The sequence below is a fragment of the Cariama cristata genome, unplaced genomic scaffold (assembly GCF_000690535.1).
Source record: "Cariama cristata isolate BGI_N322 unplaced genomic scaffold, ASM69053v1 scaffold27115, whole genome shotgun sequence".
Lineage (NCBI taxonomy): Eukaryota > Metazoa > Chordata > Aves > Cariamiformes > Cariamidae > Cariama > Cariama cristata.
The window spans coordinates 1-19,971 of NW_009617329.1; the positions used below are offsets into that span (position 1 = coordinate 1).

The following is a 19,971-nucleotide window of genomic DNA, read 5'->3' on the forward strand; positions in this document are numbered from 1 at the left end:
CTGGTAAACCTGATAGTATGGCACACAAGTTCCCCAGACTGTACCTGCTGTGGAGCTCAGTGCAGAACAGCAGAAGTCATGGAGAATGTGCTTGAACTTGCTCTCCTCGTACCCCACTGTGGGTTTTTGACTCCTGGGGCCAGACGGGGCGGTGGCATGTGTGGAGTGCTGAGTGGGAGCAACCTGCTGCCATGGTCTTGGAGGATGCTCATGGGTTGAGGGGCTGAACCCCCATGTGGTGTGTGTCCATGAGGTAGGGGACTCAAAGGGAATAGGGTCCTCCCAGCCCTGGGGGCTTGTGCTTGTTCCCTTTCCAGCCTTTCTGTGAGGGTCACTGGAGGAAGGAGGGGGTTCAGGCAGCCAGCCAAGTTCACACAGACCTCCAGACAGTGTCAAACTGGAGTCCTTGTTTCAGCCAGTGATCCAGGAGGGAGGATACTGGTGGGTCCCTATGATACATTTGATCTTGATTGTCCTGGTTGCCTGAAATGTGTTCTCTATAGCACATTTAAAATAAACAAGTGAACAAACAAAAAAACCCAACCAAACTACTTTTCTTGGTCTTCTTGAAGAGGCTTAAGCAATGGTGGGTAGCATCTACTCAGGATCTTCTGTAGGTTCTGTCTTCAGGACAAGTCACTTCGATGAGGCAAAATATTTGGTGGATTTCAGAGTATGAAAGATGGGGGAATCTTTGTTCTCTTTCCCCAGATGGAGTTCATTGGAGTAAGCCAGCTGTCATTTATCCACGACCTGGGACCGAAGGGCATGTGAGTTGTGAGCTGTGTCTTTGTGAGTTATGATTCACCAAAAGCACAACTTTAAATAAATATTGTTCAAATTAATAGCTTTCCTTTCTCACCAATAACTGACTGGGGAATATTTTGCCATCCAGATAGGAAAAAATTATTAATGTTCAGACAGAAATGCTGCAACTTTGGGAAGTAGGTTTGAGAGCGGGCTGCAGCTCATAGGCTGGCTTGCAGGGTTTCTCCCCTTCCCTTCCTGCAATTTGTAGACCTGCTTTTTCCTCTGATTGTGCTGTAAAACAGGACTCTGTATTTATCAAATCTGCACGATTTTCTTCTGGGGGGTTATTTTTGCGCTTCTTCCAGCTTTCAGGGCATGGCACCGAGACTGCTCAGGCACGACTGGAGGTGGCAGTAGCCATCCCTGGGCACAGGGGCTGGGTGTTCAGCGAGCATCTTCCACCCAAGAGCCCCCCTGCACCTCCAGGTGAGCCATGCCACCCATCCTGACCGTGTTTCTGTCCTTGCAGAGAAGGGTTCATCATGAAGCGCTCTGGGGGCCACCGCATACCTGGCCTAAACTGCTGCGGCCAAGGAAGGATGTGCTACCGATGGTCCAAAAGGTACTGCTGGGACGGGTGAAGGTGGCGATGCTATGTGCTCCTCGGGGACACATACAAAAATCCTCATTTGTCTTTTTCTCCCGAAAAATCAGTGAGGGAAACTATTGCTTTTTTACAAAAGCCACGGATTTTCAGGTTGAAAGGGTCCATAGGCTATTCCCCCCTCACCTTCCTATGTGAAGGACATGTTGCTCCAGAGGAAAATTGGGATTTCTTGCAGCTCCCAGCGTGCAGAAATGGCAATAATCCCCTGGTCTGTGCCCAACTTTCCCTGCTGTGGGAGTGGCCCAGGGGTCCATCATGCCTTCGGGAGGGGACAAAGCTGGTGACACTGCTCTGGACAGACTTCAGCCCAGTTTCCTGAGCTTCCCTTCCTCAATTTACAAAAAGAAAATAAATGGATTGAAACGCTATCTGGACTGCTTTGGAGCTGGATTAAATCAGACGTGACCTGCAGCATTAAGGAGCTCTGTTTGGTGCAGTTAACCTTGGAATTAAATATGTTGCCTCTTATTACTCCACGTGCTTAAATGCTGGTGTTTTTATGGGAGTTTTCACAAGCCACCCTGCTCCCTTCCCGCTGCAGATGGACATAACTTACTGTCCCCATTGCTTTACCTTCTATGTTAGATCTCGGTGTTTCCTGGGGCTGCAGCGGAGGGAGGCGTGTGCTGTGGAGGAGTATGTGTGTTACCAGCTAGCATCCAAAAAATGCAAGGGATATTTCCTGGAGCTTGCCCTTCCTGGGCAAATCTTTCCTTTTGAAAATCCAAATAGCATATATCTGCCTTAGAGCGACAATTTCTTGGTCTGTAAGAGCTTCCCCAAACATTATCCACCTTTGAATTTTAGCAGTGCCAGTGGGCTGTCGTAGTTTTATCTTAAAAAGTTCTGTTTTCCAACAGAATCTTTCTACATTCTTGTGAAGAAAAGGTCTTACTGCTTCATAGTCTTTCCAACATTTCTTAATGTAATTGTACAGAAGATCTCTGTAATGAGTGCACAAGGAAATGAAGGTGTGACCTTCTTTCAGGTCAAATCATTAAATTGTCTCCAATTCTTTTTTCTCATTTATGGAAAAAAAAAAAAGCAAGCCTTTTCCTTGTGCTACCCCTCAGTTAACTCTTCTCTATGTTATGCAGAGCTCAAGTTTTAGTGGGGACAGTAGCACATTCCGCTCTGATGGATCTCGATTTTCCTTTAGAGCCTAAAAAGGAGATGGGAGAACTGTTTGAGTGCGATTGTGTGCAGAGTGACACAAGAGGGGCACCAAATCACTGCCACAGCCTGCGGGGACTGACAGCATATGCATCCATAAATAAGCAAATAACAGTAATATTTCCCAGAGAAGGTTCTTTAGGTTGTTAAAGATTATTAAGTGTTAAGTTACTATTATATTAAGTTATTAAGGATTTTAGGACATACCAAGCTGAGGGCAGAGCTCCCCCCACCAAGCATGAGGCAGACCGCAGCCAACCTTTTCCCACAAAAGCTTTCCTGTAGGCGCTGGGTTTTCTATATCCCAAATTCATTTCACTTGTTATAGTATGTTGGGTGTGTTATGGCCGCAGGGGCTGTGGAAGGGGACGTGGAGGAGGACAGTGGAGTGATGCTGTGAATGGACATGGGCAGGACTTGTCAGGCATGCAGAGCTGCCTGGGAAAAACAGAAAGGGGAATGCTTGGAGATGTACCCCGTGGGATGTTTGGGAGTGAAATTATGGGCTAAATAGGGAGGGGAGGTATTTTGGCACCAAGTGAGAGGTGATGCTGGGATAACTCTTTCAGGGCCCTGAAAGAAAAGAAAAAATTATGAGATCTGGAGGTAGTTGAGGAGCTGAGGCTGTTACTAAAGATACAAGAATGAACAGATTTTTGTGGTATTTTCTGTTGCTTTGTGTGTTTCTGAGTGTGCAGAAGAATGAGATGAAGGTCTGGTGGCGGAGACCTGTGTGGGACAGAGGGGGCCGGTTACCCCAGCTACGCTTCAGGGGGAGAAAAAATTAGAAATGCCATTCACAGTAAAAAAAAAAGTGTTTTTTCCAAGAGTTGCCTTCAGGCTATGGTATTTATGTAAAACCTGCCGGTCATCTCTCATCATGTATTTCTAACAGGGTGCCTGTTGCTTGGAAATAAAAGCTTTCCAAAATGCCTCGTTCATATGTTTCAATAAGAGTGAAAGTGATCCTAGCATCATAATTAGTGTTAGAAATGTCAAGTAACTCCCATATAGCATACAAGCTGAATAAAAATCTGGGATGAAGGATTCCTTGTTGGACCTTGTCCAGTGCTGGGGCACCTGGCTGGGAAGTTTGTGGGTGAGAGGGTTCTCATTGATTTTTGTTAGATGAAGAAACTTGTATTTTCAAAGGCTTCCATAAAAAGGAGGCATGCAAATAACTCAAAGTCTTATACTGAATTCAAACGCACTACCCAAGTTCATAAAACAGGCACTTTTCTGCTCAGGAAAACCATACCCTGGACTCGCCCCTGGAAAGAAATTTTACCCTTTAATTGAACGCTTTCCTTTCCCTGATAAATGATTTGCACTTGTTTTGAAGGAAACACTTTTCCATTTTATTAGCTTTTTTATGGCTCGTGTTTTGAAGACTGGCATGAGTGAAATACAAATGACCTGGTGGTTGTGCCCGTACAGGTGGCTGGCAGTGAAGGACTCTTTCCTGCTGTACATGAAGCCAGACTCGGGGGCCATTGCCTTTGTCCTGCTGGTAGATAAGGAATTCAACATTAAGATAGGCCAGAAAGAAACAGAAACTAAATACGGGTTGCAGATCGACAATCTCTCTAGGTAAGAAATACAGACTTTATTTAGACTCTTTTTATTTTTTTTTTTCAGTTTGCTTTTGCTTTTTTAAGGAAGAATCGATGCTCCTCTCCAGGAGGGGTTAACAAGGTGCGCTAAGCTGAGGTGATGCAGCTCAGCTTCCCGCAGGGCTCAGCGCCTGGGCGGCTGCTGGTGTGTTTATACCTGCTGGGGATTTGGCCTGTAATGCTGATCATTTCCGATGTCTTAATGAGGCATTTGGAGCCTCAGCTGCTGTTTGTCCATCCTTGCGGTTATTGCTTGGGCCTAGGGGCATGGTGCATGTGGAGCTGCACAGTCTGTTTTTGCAATTGCTTACGATAATTTTCTAGGCACTCTGTTCCTTTTATGCTGCAAGCAGGGATGTGTTCTTCTACATCCCAACCGGAGTATTACCCAAAAGACATGCTGGTTGGGATAAAGAGATATTTAATATTTTTATGGTAGCATACTGTATAAATTCATCTTTTATAAAATACAGCATTAGCTATATCCAGCTCTCCTCTAAGTTAAGCTGATGCTATTCATTTAAATCTGGGATTTATTTTTTTTTTTTACGCTTGGCAGTGCAATACTGTGGTAGTCACTTGGAGCGGCTCAGTGTTTTCCAAACAAAACAACAAAGCAAAGTCCTTACTTTTTGCTTAAATAAAATATGACTGATACAGGTGCATTTATCAACATGTATAGACAGCAAGGAGCAGCCCAATTAAATGTACGTGGCTTCAGCATCCTGCCCCGTGTGATGTCTGTTTTACAGGTCGCTGATTCTGAAGTGTAACAGCTACAGACATGCCCAGTGGTGGAGGCAGGGCATCGACGAGTTCATTCGGAAACACGGCAAGGACTTCCTGACAGAGCACCGCTTCGGCTCTTACGCAGCCGTGCAGGAGAACACGCTGGCCAAGTGGTAAGGACCACGGTGAGGCTGTGACCGACTCACAGTGCCTTTGGTGCTGTTACCTGCAGCAGCAACAGCGTATGCCTGCCTGTGTTACCCCGGATTCTGATTGATAGAGCTGGTAGCATTCGGTAGCTGTAGGGACTGAAGATAATTAGAGAAGTTGCAAAAAATGAAGCTTTCTTCACCAGGAATGAAATAGCGGTACTGGTGACAGGAGTGCTTTGATCCTGTTATGACTTTGCAGCACAGCTAATAGCATTTTGCAACATCAAGTTTCATTTGAATATGAGCACGTTGAGTATTTATTATTGCAAGGATAAAAATGGTATCTTGATGCGCATATAATTGGCAGGATGCTTCTGAGTTAAAACCAGAACTGCTCTTTCATTAAGATGTTCCTGGCTTCAATTTTATCCCAGTTTCTGATTCTGGAAATGCTATTTCCTAAGGGTTTAGGTCTTTGGGCTCTGGGTTATAAACTCATGGTAACGTACGTGCTATTGAAAATGTCTGCCTCTTTGGCTACTCCCTTCTCCACAGCTCCTTCCCAAAGCAGCTGACGCTGCAGCCTGTCCTGCCTGTGCTTCTGTGCAACCGATGGTCTGGTCGTGTCCTTCATGTTCTGAAATGCAAGATATGTCCTGCTCACTATATTTGCAAGGCTGATTCTCATTCTGTAGCGCAGCATTGCCCTTTCAGGCATCACGGATGTGTTCAGGTGCAAATGTCACTCATTGGGCTGAAGAGCAGCATCAGAGTCAGGCCTTGCAAATTGGCTTTTTGATGAAAGAGAATCAGCAAATGTAAATTTGGGTATAGTCTAAGGGTGCCTGGGCTTTATGCACACAGCAGTCCCATGAGAAATCCTCCCATCCGTAGTGTAACCTGATTGCTCTAAGCCATTCCCAGAAGCAACTCAAAAAATTGATTCTAGCTGGAAATAAACCCTCACAGCACTCTCACTGCAGCCTCTGCCATGCAGCAACCGCTGCCCAAATAGTTTCCATAAATCAAAGCAAACACGACTCCACTGTCCTTTCCTGAGAGCTAAACCTAGCTTGCATGTCAAGCAAAACTCAAGAATATTGTGTGCAGTTGGCAGAAGTACCAAGCGACACTTAATAAGCTCTTACTATGCTGTTTCATTAAGGTACTAACAGTAGCATGAAATTCTCCCTGCGTGTTGTCCTAATTCTTGAAATTAGGTTTGTCTTTGCTTTTAAGAAGAGAACGTAAATGGCATTTAACGCAGAACCCCATTGGTCTTCAGCTGTGGACTTTGTTTAATGAAGGGGAAGAAAACCTAAATCTATGTGCTGTGTTTGATTTACAGGTATGTAAATGCTAAGTGGTACTTTGAAGATGTCGCAAATGCCATGGAAGCCGCTAAGGAAGAAATTTTCATCACAGATTGGTGGTTTGTACTTACTTGTTTGGATGTTGACCAGCTGTCTCTCTTGGGACATTCCCGACAATGCGGCACTGTTCGGAGGCCCTACAGTATGGCAACTAGCCGTACGACCAGATGGTTTGGCAGCACACCGAAACATCTCCTTGTGTTGTATTCAAAGGCCTTTTCAGGAGGGTTGGCAGCAAAAGCGCATGCTTGAAATCAACAGCTTGGTTGTCTCCTTCCACGGAAAGGCCTGAAATTGCATGAAGGCACCACCTGAATTGCAAATGTTATGGCTTGAGGTGCTCATCAGGAGTGTAAATCACTGCAAACGCAAGGGGCATGAATGTTTTTAGGTGTATAAGGGAAAATGCATGCGCAAACACCTCCGACAATACTCTTCCTATGTGATCCTGCGTGGGATCCTCCTTTCAGTTCCTCCTCGCTGTCCTGGGAAGCCTCATGCCAGTGATGGCATACCTTCAGGGTGTGTGATTTTGCTCTGTTCTTAAATGGGCCAGACAATGGAGGGGGAGTTTTGTCGCCCGTTCCAAGCTATGTGGCTACCGAAGGACCTGGCTCTGCCCACTTCTTAGCTAATAATTCAATATGTTTATGCCATGCTCAGGTTCCTGTTTGAGGCAGAAAAAGGGTGCTCTCACAGACTTGGGGCCGAGTTTCTTGGCTGGATGTTGGTTGCGGCTGTATCTTGCCTTTGTGAGCCAGGCTGAACCTTGGGGATGGGATGGTAGAGCAAGCTCCTGAGACATGGCTCAGATGTCCTCTGTAACCTTTGGCACGTCTCTGTGCTCCTCTTTTTCCATCTGTAAAATGAACCTCTTGCTACTAATCTGCTGCCCGTAGGAACTGGGAGGATTAGTTCTTAGGTGGCAATTATTATGAGAAAACTAAATACGATGTTAGCATTTACTGGGGTAAACCTGTTTCCTAACATGACGACAGATAAACCCAATGTGCCTGGATCCCCACGTGCAACATCAGGTAGCAATGCAAGAGTCTCTTACATTAACAATTGTCTGAATAAAATATTAAGTATCTTGGAATTCTAAAACTTATCTGAAACTTGGAGTTTAACATAAAAATGCTGTTGTTCGGAAGCATGTTTTTAGGATGTAGTGATATGCTTTATCCAAGCACAAGTTCCCATGCTCGGTACAAAAGTAAAGGAATTAAATTCTGTCACCTTGTTTTGCAGGAGTTAGATGAGATTGCTTAATTATTCCTTGTAATCCTTAAAGCTATGAATCGATAAAATGTCCTGTTGAGAGATCGTATTGCTTTGTCTTTAGGCAGCAAGGAAAATTCAGCACAAATCTGTGCTACTCAGCCTAAGTACCAGGAGAACTGAAATCCCACTCGTATTTATTTTTTTATGTCTACATATTTCTTTCAAGTCTACCTTGGGGTTTTCTTTTGTTGCATCTTTCTTTCATAGATAGAGTCCAAGTTTCCCCATTTATACATCGCTGTTAAACTTGGTCTCGTGCGTTGTTGAATACTAAGATGAATGTGCTGGGCACGTCCCCTGCCCTCTGTAATGCTCCATTATTAAAAAACAAAGAGCATAACGTTGGAGAATGCATCACTCTGGGACATAAGCCTTCACATCCATTTTATGTAAACTTTGATTTCTTTGCTTCCCAAGTTGATTATTTAGGCCAATGCTTTGTTTGCAGACTACATATGCTATGTTTTTTCCACCCCTTTATTTTCTTAGGCTGAGCCCAGAAATCTTCATGAAACGACCAGTTGTGGAAGGAAACCGTTGGCGGCTGGACTGCATCCTCAAGCGGAAAGCAGTAAGTGAGCTCCAGCTGCAACCTTAACCCTACAGAAAACCCCATGCACCCACGCAGTTACAGGGTCATACTGGGACTGGAGCATTTGCACCGTTTATTTTGGTAGGGATGAGAGTTAAAGCTGTCCAAGCCTTATTTCAGATGGCCTCAGACAACTCTGTGTTTTGATTTGTTCCCCCTGTTTGGGTTTGGAAGAGCTCGGAGGCAGGAGGGTAGATCCTCTGATTGCCCCTTCGAGTCCTCAGATTTGGGTCACTTCAGCCTTGCATTACGACTACCCCAGCTCCTAGTGGGGTCAAAGACCTGTTGCTGTCTGGCTCTTCTTGTGGCATATGTAATTTAGAGGTACGGGAAAGACCTAAGCACTTTGTGGTGGCTCTTGGTAGGTGGTTTGTACGTTACTGTGTTGTGCAGATCCTGTCTGACATTACCATGTATTGTGTGTCTGTGCTGCAGCTTTCAGAGCTGAAGCTGTGAAAGATACCATCAGTCTGCCAAGAAAATCAGGATGTCATTAGCTAGAAGTCACTTGGTATCATCTCAGAGGTTCATGCTATCTCATGATAGCCTTCTCATTGGGTTTGCCATGCTTGGTACATTACATAGGTCCTTGCTACAACTAAACACCGAAGAACTCATGTTCTTGCTATTCGCCCATCGTTCCTTGCTGTAGTAAAGAAGTGCCTGTTGACATTAAACATCATGCTAGTGTTTCCCACCCATTACCTGCGGTGGAGCCCCTCTTGCCTTCATCCTGCTCGGGCCATGCTCCCCAAAGCTTTTCATGCCGTAATTCTTTCACAGCTGCTACCATCGGTAATAATAGATTTTAGTGGAGCATTCAAGAAAGGCCAAAGCCTAAAAGGTTTTTGTGGTTTCTTCTTATAATTTTTATTTCCAGTGATAACTTATGGTTGGAAAGGCTTTATTTTTTTGGTAGCTGGCTCTTACTACTTGTATGTCTCCTGGTTTTCTTTGGTCCTACCCACCCTTTTCTGTATTCTCATGGCTCTTGTGGCCACTAAGATAAGGCAGATCAGCTGTGTCCTTCCTGCGTTTCCCTTCTCGGGTGGAGACTCTGGTCATGAGAGTCTGCATGCATTGCCATGGAGAAGGGATGTGGGGAAAGGGCTTCAGCAAAGCGTGGGGAAAAAAAAGTGTACCAACACAGGCAGCATCATGTTCGCCAGAGCTGGACTGTGGTGCTGAGCTTGTTTACAAGAAGGTGATAAACATGACTCAGAGACTTGTACTCCTATTTCCATTGCCATGTTATCTGAGTTAATAAATGCTTGCGCTCAGTAAGCAAATGCTTGTATAAATTTGATAAGACTTTTTTCCCTCTGTTTTAATTTTTCCTTCTCTACTGTTCCTCCTGAACAGAAAAGCTCAGACCTGCTGTTGGCCTGATGCCTTTCCTAGCACTTCCGGTCAGCATTCCTGTGCAAAGCTCAATGCTGTTGCATGCTCTCCTCTCTTGTGCGACGCTGAGATGTGAGCAAGCAACTGCAATGACTAGCTCTGTTTCTCTTCTCTTTAAGCATTTTCATCTCGGAAAACAGTTTATTTTGTTGCTGGTTGTACTCTGCTTTCCAATAACACATCTGGATCCAGACTGTAGAGAACACGTTCCATGGAGGCAAGCGAGGCAGGCAGAGAAGCTGAGTGTGAGGTGTTTATGAATGTGGGCTGAACTTCAGTTGTTCACCCAACCTGCGATAACAGCGGTGCTAGAAATAGTAGTTTTCCCCATGTGAGTAGTGAGTCAGGAAGGGAAGCACGGCCGAGGAAGTCTCTTGAAGTCTTGGTGTGGTAGAAAGGCAGGAGTCCAGGTGGACATGCTGAAATAGTCTTTGACTCACTCCCCTTCCAAACCAGTTGTAATCACAATCCTCACCCCTCTGCATGCCTAGAAAAAAAAAACTAGAGTTTTTTGTGTCTGATTGTTGTTGATTTGGAAGTAGTCTTACTTTCTGGCAAATGAAACGTGGCCATGGGGCATGCTCACTGGGTGGAAGAATTTGGCTTTGTCATGTTGACATGGATTTTCCTATGGCTATAAGTAGCTTCTAAGAGTGAGGAGTGTTTTAAGGTTAGTTCCTGGAAATTCTTGCCTGCTTTTTCACTTGGGGCATTTCTTTGACTCGACAGGGCAGTCAGCAAGCTGATATCTAGGTATAGGGGTAAGGCTTATGTATGTACAGTGCTACCTTGGACTTCTCTGGGTGCAGTGGAGAGCAGAATATAATCCACACTTTGGAGACTGCCTAAGATCTCGGTAGCAGCTTTATGGGAATAGGAGCTTAAACGGCTGTGGAAAGTTTAGATCCCAAGTTTAAGCTGGCGAACTCCACTGCAAGATTTTAAACTATGCTGATTTATGGCAACTGATGGTGCCCCAGTGGACGACCAGTATCTACTGAAGTTTGGGAAGTACTTGACAGTTTTGAAAGTACTTTAACAAGTGTCCTTAGAAGCTCTCCTCTGGATACCGTTCTGGTCACAAAAAGTGCCATCCTTTGTGCACTGCTGTTTGTATTCCAGGAGCTTGTTAGCTCTACCAGCAGAAAGAACTTGTTTGCTGGTGTTGAGTTGGTTGCATCCCCTTTGGGAGAGGGATGTCCGTACAACCCCACTGATATCATTGTCCTGCAGAAGCTTTTAACTGTAGGCAAACCTCAGGGCAACATGAAGCAGCAGAAATCTGACTTTAGCGAGTGTGTGCAACACAATTATATGTAGAGTGAACCACTTTTGCAAAATCTTACCTCAAAGGATGTTTAAAAAGGGGTACTGTTGATGGGCTTTGGCGTAGCTCAGCTCTTCACACATGAATCCAGGTACTGAGCCCTCCTCTGGAAGCTGAAGAGCTTTCCTGAGCAGTGTGGGTCCTTGCACACTGTGGGGTCACCGTGGTGGATCTGGAAGAGCATAATCAAGAGCAAGTAACCTCAGCCTGCATTTCTGTCTGCAGGCACAACGTGCTTACTGCCTCTTAGCTTTTCCTTGCTTCAGAAGTGAACTGTATCTATTGACATACCTACATGTCATGTGTTTCTTTTTATTTCTGACAGCAACAAGGAGTGAGAATTTTTGTGATGCTGTACAAAGAGGTGGAGCTTGCCCTAGGGATCAACAGTGAATATAGCAAGCGGACGCTTATGCACCTCCATCCAAACATTAAGGTAATTGCATATCGGGCAGCTCTGTGAAGGACTTTTGCATTCATTTGTTCTTAATAGCTAGTGCTGACCCTCAGTGTGTTTCGTTCTGAACTGGAAGAAGAGTGTTTCCCACCATTTCAGTGGGAATAGTCTGAGAAGACATACCCGTACAGTGATTACCACATCTGGCAACTTCATTTCTTTAGGTTGTAATTGAAGATAAAATTGCTTAGTTTAGACTTGCCAAAGTAACTATTCATCTAATTCACAAGAAACATATTTCATGTGACAAGTTAATGGGGTTACATCAAATGGAAAATTACAGTTTGAGAATGTTGTCTCAATTCAGCGTTTCTGTTCAAATGTAGATGACGAGAGTCAGTGCTGGATGTTTACGTTGCCATCGTAAATGAACAGCATTGCGTTGTCCTGTGCTGTTAATGCTGCTGCTCTGCCACTGAGCAGAAAATGAGCTGTGGCAGATGAACCAGTAGATAAGGCTAGATCCAGTCTCTTGAAATTAGAGACATATACATTTAATGAGCAATAAGATTCATGTTGTGCATGAGGGTGACTAACAAACTGCTAGAGTAATAGATTTATTGTCACTTGATCAGTTGTCACGATGAAGGGAAGCATCCATTCACCATCATCTTCACAGCCAGACTGGAAGGTGTAACTGGAAGATAGGCGCTGGCTGTGTAACAGGTTTTGGGAGCAGCCAGGTGAAATTCTGTGACTTTTTCCCCAGGAAACTGGTCTAATGGCTCTACTCTAACATAAAAAAATAAAACTATATACTGTGTGCTTAGATATAGAAATTACTTTGCCATAAACACATGTCAAAAAGAATCTCATAAACAAATGCCAAACAACTTGCTGTTTTTAAATAGGGAAAAAAACAGCCAACTTCTCATTTCACTTATGTAGTGGCAACAACCGAAGAAGTGAGTCAGATCACCAATATGTTGTTTTCTTTTAAAGCAGGCTCTGTGTTTGAAAGCTCAGCTATTATAGCTCTACTGAAAGCATGATTTTATTTGTTGAAACAGTTTCCTTGACTGTGGTCCTCTTATGAACACTGTTGTTGTACATGTGACCTATCCCAACATCAGTAACCATCGCTGCTCGGGAATACCCGCAGCCCAGGGAAGCACCTGCCTGCCAGTAAGGCTGAGCCCAACTAGGAGGGAGTTGTAGCTTCGGTAATTACAGCAGTCTGTGTGGATGCATCTTCTAAAAGCTCCAGTGCTTCGCCATCATCCCGAGCAGCCAAAAAAAAGGCTGGGCAGCTCTCTGGCTGGACAGATGTAAATTGGGCTGAGCTTGAGTGCTGGTTTTCTCCCCAGGTGATGAGACACCCAGACCATGTGTCCTCCTCTGTGTATCTCTGGGCCCACCATGAGAAGCTCGTAATCGTTGACCAATCCGTGGCATTTGTGGGCGGTATTGACTTGGCGTACGGCAGGTGGGATGACGACGAGCACCGCCTGACCGATGTGGGCAGTGTGAAGCGAATGGTGGCAGTGAAGTCAGTGTCAACGACCAACCTGGCAGTAAGTGAACTTGCTGCGGCTGGTGGCCATATTCAACATCTGCAGGTCAGGTTTATGGTGGGGATGAACAAGCTGTGTCAGCTTCTAAGCATAGGGTTGGGTTTAGGAGGCTTAAAGGGGAATAGTAATGGGAAGGAGGAAGTATCTGAGCATTGAATGACTCTTTAGGGCTTACTAGGGCACGGAGATAGACATCTGGGTTTGCCCTGGAGCTTGGAGCAGCAGTTACAATTTGGAGGCTGTGTTCTTAATAAACTTAGCTAGAAATTCTCAGGAAGCACTCACAGAGTGCTCCAAACTTGTGAATACTCAGGCCCTCAGCAAGTGTCTTGCTTGCTGAACTTTCTACTAACCTGGGTCTGTATGCAACCACACATCTCTAAAAATTTAGAGAGGTCTAGGCTTACGAGAATTTCAAGGGGAGTAATAATCCAGAGTAAATTTATGGAATCAAATACTGCTGGTATTACTGGGTTTTCCTTTCAAGTGCTTCCTCAGTACAGACTGTTTCCCTCAAAAGCATTCCTAGTTCCCACTGAAGTGTGTCTTTGTCATGGAGCAAAATTTGGCCTGTGGTTGTTTCTGAGCGTTGATACGAGTGATAATCTGTAATTAAAGGGGAACCTGTCTGTACATCACCTGCAGCAATGTCTTGTGTCTTTTAAGTCTGCAGCAGAGTCATCTGAACGTGTGCTCCTGCAGTCTGAAGCTCTGTCCTCAGAAAGCCACTTGTTCCAGAGAAATGCTGATGATGCCCCAGACATCTCAAAAATGAAAGGAGTAGGAAAACCCAAAAAATTTTCAAGGTTCAGTATTTACAAGCATCTCCATAAACATGGCATGCACCATGCTGACAGCGTCAGCAGCATAGACAGTGAATCAAGTAAGTAATGTTTTCCAACTAAACAACATATATAAAGCATGTGCGGGGGCGGGTGCGTGGGTGTACATGCAGATTCACATAATTTCTAGGGTAATGTGTTCTTTGTAAGGAAGGACAGTTGATGAATTTCTTAACTATCAGAATAATAACTATGTGTAGTCAATATGTGAATTTGTGTCACTGCAAAATATACAAGAAAAGTTTTGAGTGGATTTGCATTTAGTTAATTAGCAATTGTCATGAGCCATCAGATGACATGATATAGTGTACATGATAACTAATGTTTATATTGTTGGAAGACTTTTGTTCCTGCGAGGGAGAATTGAATCTTTCATTATTCAACTTGTATTTATTATAACAAGCAAAACAGTTTCTGAATGTGATTATCTGCTCTCGTAGACTAGTGCTACCTAGGTTTAAATCAGTTCACTTAAATGGAAATATTCCCAATTTACCCACTTACTAGAGAGGAGAGATTATTGAACAGTTAAATATTTGAATGCAGCTTTTAATTCTCCACATTAAAAATAGCTTCAAAGCTAAAATTATGAGGATTGGCTTGGCATTTTTTCTAGCATGGAGTCACCTTCCTGAAATCTGTTCCTGAAGTCCTCAGCTCCTGAAGCCGTATATTGCTCACAGTGGGAACTTATTTGAGTTTCCATCATTCCTGCAGATCTTACTCCTGCCTCTGGCCAGAGGAAGCCTTGCTGGAGCATCATTTGTGTTGATAGCAGTTCAGCTCAGGACATAGCCAGGGCTTTGCTACTTCAATACATCTGTTTGGTTTAACACCAGCTGGGTCTTGAATTTGGTCCTTTCCCTGTTGGTCTCTTGTAGTTTCAGCAAATTGACGTCTTGTTTGAGCTCCTGTTGTGCAAGGTGTCTTCAGACAGGATCAGGCACCAGTGTAGTGGAAGTGGATATGCATTTTTGCAATGAATAGAGCATCTTGACTTTCCGCAGGTTACTGTAGCCCCACTAGAAGTCAACCGAATATAATCCAGAGTTTAAAGCCCCATCTGAAAATGTTCCATCACCACAGTGAAACCAAACAGGGGTTCGCTGAGCCTCAGGAGGGTAAGTGGAGGAAGGCAGAGGTGCAGACCCCTTCAGGCTTTAGCTGCTGATGTTTTTGCATTATACCTATGGTGAGAGTTAGGTTGGGTGCCAGGATCACCCTTCACTGCTTGTTCTCCTGGCATCCTTATCACCCCTCTGAGGACATCCTGGCAGAAGACCCTTCTCCAGAAGCTGCAAAAACTACAGTGTAAATAAATAATAATTAAAAAAACAACAACAGCATAAAAAAACACAAACAAATTTGCAATAACGACAGCAGGGAACAGCTGAGGAAATAGCTCTGATTCTGGTGTGTGATTTCAGCGGCTCTCATCCTGCAAAGGAAGGGGCTTGTTACTGGACTTGGGAACTTCTGCATTGGATATTTTAAAGTAAGCCTGATGCAGAAAGTCATGCAAACAGAGAGAGGAAACAGCAAAGTGGCTGCTGCCAGACCTATGTTTGGATGAAGGGCCTCCCCTTCTGCCCCTTATTAAAATCAATGAAAGCATGCTCAGTGGAGAAAGAGGTTGGGAGGTTATGAGCACGGAGCTGCTCTCATCTCTGGACTGATGTTGAAATGGCCTGTTTCAGTATGGTAACTCATTGAGATGCCTTTGAGTTCTGGTATGGGGTGAGGAGCAGTTCTTCAACATCTTCCTCTTGTTAATGTCTTCCTCTAAGGCGTTAATTGCCAATTATAAAATATTTGTTACAAAGTAGTGGCAGGTAACAAAGAAGACATACATTTGCTTCATGGAAATGAAGTGTGGTCTCCCCTGTGGTCACCCCATGCTCATTCATGAGTTGGTGTACAGTCATCAAAGCTCAGTACATGAATTGTGATTTGGCCGGACAACATGTCCCACCCATTCCCTGTTCGAGCATGCCGTGTCGGCGATTCCCCAGCTCCACCTGCACTCTCACAGAAACTCAAGCTTCCCAAGGCAGCTGTGGTGCATACCTGCTGCATGGCATTTTTGGCATGGCTTGGCTTAGCTCGGCTTGGCTCAGTGGGGTTACAGCAGGGCTGGCAGGGCTTGCTTTGTGTAAACTGGTCTCGTTGCACTGCTGCCAGTGTGTATTTTGTTGACTGTTGAGAGGGGGGGTTTTCATGGTCAGCTGGTGATGTGGTCGGGTTAGGAGAAGGCTTCTGTTATTGGCGTGTTACTGTGTAATTACTGCACTAGTATTTGGTACAGCAGACAAAGGCTGCTCTCAGGGTCAGGAAATCACACTAGTTAAATGTTTATGGTCTAGGCCAACGTTTTTTGGTTTTCTTAAGAGTGAGGAACAGTTCACTCTCCACCACAATATGTGCTCTAGAAAAGGGATCCTGTTAGGAGGTAATATCCCTGTCTACAGTATTTTAGAATATTTTTAATCACCGTCAATTTGGAGTTTGGGATCCCCTTGTTCAACATGTAAAATGGTATCAAAAGGTGACATTGTTTTTTGGAAAAACAAAATAAACCAAACAGAAACCGCAATACTTAATGAGGGAACATGAGCTTTTTAATCATCTAATTCTAGTTAATAAACACTAGCTTCTATTAGAGGAGATAAGAGGCAAAATAATAAACTCTCTAGCAGAGAAGTTGGAATTAGTTCATTAGTATAGTAAAATATATTAAGTAGATGATGTACATGATGTTGCTGTACATATATCCACTAAGGTCAGTTGCAGCTGGGAGTGGACTGCCACTTGGTAATATTTAAGTGTCATAGGACTGTGGAGAGACCAATTATTATAGCGTGATTTTCAGACCAGTGTAGAGAGAATTCAGCATCTGCTTTTTGTTTCCATAACAGACTCCTATATCTAACCTGTTCTGATTGTATAACAGGGAAGAAAAAATAGTAATATACATCCTTTGAAAGCAACAGGAAAATGAGGGAGAAATCTGCTTCAACTGACTGGGACTGGCAGGTCCCACCAATGCTGTTCTGTGTCAGTGAGTCTCTCTCTGGCAGTAAGCGATGGACTGTCATGATTTTGAAACGTGTGTTTTTATTGTCTTGTTTGCGTGTGACAGATAAAGGATCCATCCGCAGCTTGAAGACGGGTGTTGGTGAGCTGCTTGGGGAAACCAGGTTCTGGCATGGAAAAGACTATTGCAACTTTGTCTTTAAAGACTGGGTTCAACTTGACAAACCTTTTGCTGGTAAGTGCCTTTGAACCCTGGAAGTCATTGCATTCCCTGAAACCCTCTTAATGCATCTTTTCTGTCTCAAACTGCATTTTTTTTTTCTGCTTCTGAGCCAGAGGTAATGAGGCTATTTTGGTTTGGCTGCTAGGAAGAAGCAGCAAAACTCCTGTTGAGAGGTTCTAGGGCCAATTATGCCATTAAGGTCTATGGACTTGGACTGCGGGCGGTTGTGTGATGCTTCATCTGCACAGCCCTCGGTGCCTTGTCCCAGAAACTTCAATGTGAGGAGGGGGGATGCCATGCTTTTCCACATCCGTGTCCTTTGTCTGAGGAGGTCCAAACATGCTTTCCTGTCCCATAGACTTCATTGACAGATACACTACCCCGAGGATGCCCTGGCACGACATCTCCTCTGTGGTGCATGGCAAAGCGGCACGTGATATTGCCCGACACTTCATCCAGCGCTGGAACTTCACCAAGGTGGGGTGCAGGCATCGCCTCTGGGGGCACAGAAATAAATACAGCCCCTACCTCATCCACATGCCCTCCATAGGCATGCATTTTATTTTTTTTATGTTACTCTGTTATGTTGCCATCTCTTCAAGGATTATTTTTTTTTTCTTTTTTCCCCTGGGCAGATTATGAAGCCCAAATACCGATCCCTGTCGTACCCGTTCCTGTTGCCAAAATCTCAGCAAACTGCTAACGAGTTGAAGTATCAGGTGCCCGAGGCTGTTCATGCCACAGTCCAGGTGGGTGTTGATGGTCTTCTGCTCGCATACTCCTAAAAGAGCTTGTTTTGCATCTTTCCAGCAGGAAGTGTCAATGCCTGACAGACCCTCTGCAGAACTTGAAATTATAAAATGAAAAATTCGTATTTAGTTTAACTCACAGCATAGGTGGTCAGATCCTCAATTGCAACAAAATAATGCAGCTCTTTCAGTAGAGATGCATTAATTTGTACCTCTACCTTTGAGGTAAGAGGACCAAGCTGTATGCGGTACTCAAGTTGTGGAAAGACCATAGCTTTGTATAGCTGTTTAATTTTCTGTTTTGTTTTCTGCTACTCTTCTAACACCTAACATTTGCTTTTTATGTTTTGGGAAGGCCTGTTGGGTTGAGTTTCCTCACTGAATATTTATCTCAGAGCAGTCTGCCAGGCCCCTGACGCCTCACTTGGATGGGTAGTAGTCAGCTAGAGCCCAGCATTAAGCAGGGTCTTGGGGCTGTTGCTTTCTGCATTGAACTTCATCTGCATTTTATTATGCAGCCACTCAGCCCTGTGGGTCCTCTGCAGTTCTGCACAGAGCCCACAGTCTTGTTTGTGGCAATCATCCTCACAGTCGTAATTGTCAAGATACCTATATTTAAAAACCCGGTTAGCTATATTGAGTGCATATATTGAATACTACTGTTACCTAGCAGAAACATGGGGTTGTTGAAGAATACAAAGTCAAAATAGTTATGCTGAGGCAGCAAAACAATTGTGTGTCTCTGTATGAGATGTATGAAATAAGAGCAATTAGACCAAAACCAGGAAAAATGCATGCCTTTTGCTCTTTGTAAGGAGTGGTCCACCCAGATGACAGCAACACTTGGGGAAGCTTAGTGTAATGATGCCTTTTTCTGGGTTTGTGGGTTGCCAGGGCATTGTCTGCTACTCCCCACGTGTCATGGATCTCAGCCGTTTTACATCAGCCTCCAAAACAATGCTTGCAGCTTGTTGAGAAATAGTCTCACTTCAGGCATCATCATGCTTCGCTGTGGCTGTAGATGCCTCTCCGACTGTGTCTGTGACACCAGCTTTTCGGGAAATTTTGTTCTCATGGAAGTGAGGGGGCTTGTGTCCTCTGAGCACGCTCTAACCACAAGAGAAACCTCAACTTCTAAATCATGGGGTTTGCTGTAGCAAAGAGTTAAGCTCTAATGATGACAGAACTGGAAGCAGTTCCCAAAGGAGAAATTAAACTTAGCACAGTCTAGGTCCAATGTTCCTTCAGTCTGTACTGCAGAGCTGCTGGCTCAGGGCTTCGGCCCGTGGGAGAGGAGGAAGAAGCTCAAAACGGTGACTGCTAAATGCTGCATACACCAATGCTGAGTGGTGGGTGACCTGTTTGAAAACTAGCCTTGTCACGACATTGTTGGGGCATTGCAAATAACTGATGCATTCCAGGAAATGAGGGGCTGTTCTCAGTGATGCCATAAACAGCAAAAAGTGAGCCGGTTTGTCTTGTAAATTATTAATTTAAAACTACTTGCTCATGCCTAATTTATGTCAAATTGCAGCTTTTAGAGACCTGTCAGTGTAGCCCAGCTCTGCATATAGCCAGATAAATGAAAGTCCATGATATTAGGCTGAAAACATGTTGCCCTGTAATGTACCAGCCTTCCCAGTATGAGAGAAGACTGGGGGGGAAGAGCATTTGCAGCACCAAGGATGGTGGAAGTGATGAGGGTGGCTCCTCTGCCCAGGCTGCGGCACTCTGCCTGGGTGCAGATCCCTTGGCTCTGGGCTTCCTGCAGCTGGGTTATGATCTCTGGATGATCTCCTCAAGCTCTGAGGCATGGTTTTGCATGCACACGCTGTAATTTTGGCTCAGTCTTCTCTGTAATGCTCACGCCATCAATCCCCAGATGACACAAGTGCCCTGAGCATCCCTGAAATCCCCACTGCGGGTCAGTGAGCAGCTTGGGCTCTCCTCCAGATGAAGGTTTCAGATTTGGCTGCTGCAGGAGGTGGGGAGAGGGGAGGACACTTACAGCCTGGATCTGAACCACCTCTCCTCCTGGTTGCCTTTTTCTGGAGCTCCTGGAGTGTGCATCAGGGCATCCCTGCATGGCTTC

General features: G+C 44.6%; 1 protein-coding gene across 1 annotated transcript in view; it reads left to right on the top strand.

Moving 5' to 3' along the window:
• Positions 1 to 711: 711 nt before the first annotated feature.
• PLD1 (phospholipase D1, phosphatidylcholine-specific) overlaps positions 712 to 19,971 on the top strand; it is a gene marked incomplete at its 5' end in the record, with an annotated part of 35,067 nt that continues 15,807 nt past the window's right edge. Inside the window, 13 exons of the mRNA XM_009700500.1 lie at positions 712 to 770; positions 1,280 to 1,372; positions 4,028 to 4,180; positions 4,956 to 5,105; positions 6,433 to 6,516; positions 8,231 to 8,312; positions 11,387 to 11,497; positions 12,826 to 13,032; positions 13,699 to 13,915; positions 14,882 to 14,995; positions 17,014 to 17,142; positions 17,489 to 17,607; positions 17,766 to 17,879. Of these exons, the coding sequence (XP_009698802.1) occupies positions 712 to 770; positions 1,280 to 1,372; positions 4,028 to 4,180; positions 4,956 to 5,105; positions 6,433 to 6,516; positions 8,231 to 8,312; positions 11,387 to 11,497; positions 12,826 to 13,032; positions 13,699 to 13,915; positions 14,882 to 14,995; positions 17,014 to 17,142; positions 17,489 to 17,607; positions 17,766 to 17,879 (1,632 nt within the window). The remainder of the gene's footprint in view (positions 771 to 1,279; positions 1,373 to 4,027; positions 4,181 to 4,955; positions 5,106 to 6,432; positions 6,517 to 8,230; positions 8,313 to 11,386; positions 11,498 to 12,825; positions 13,033 to 13,698; positions 13,916 to 14,881; positions 14,996 to 17,013; positions 17,143 to 17,488; positions 17,608 to 17,765; positions 17,880 to 19,971) is intronic.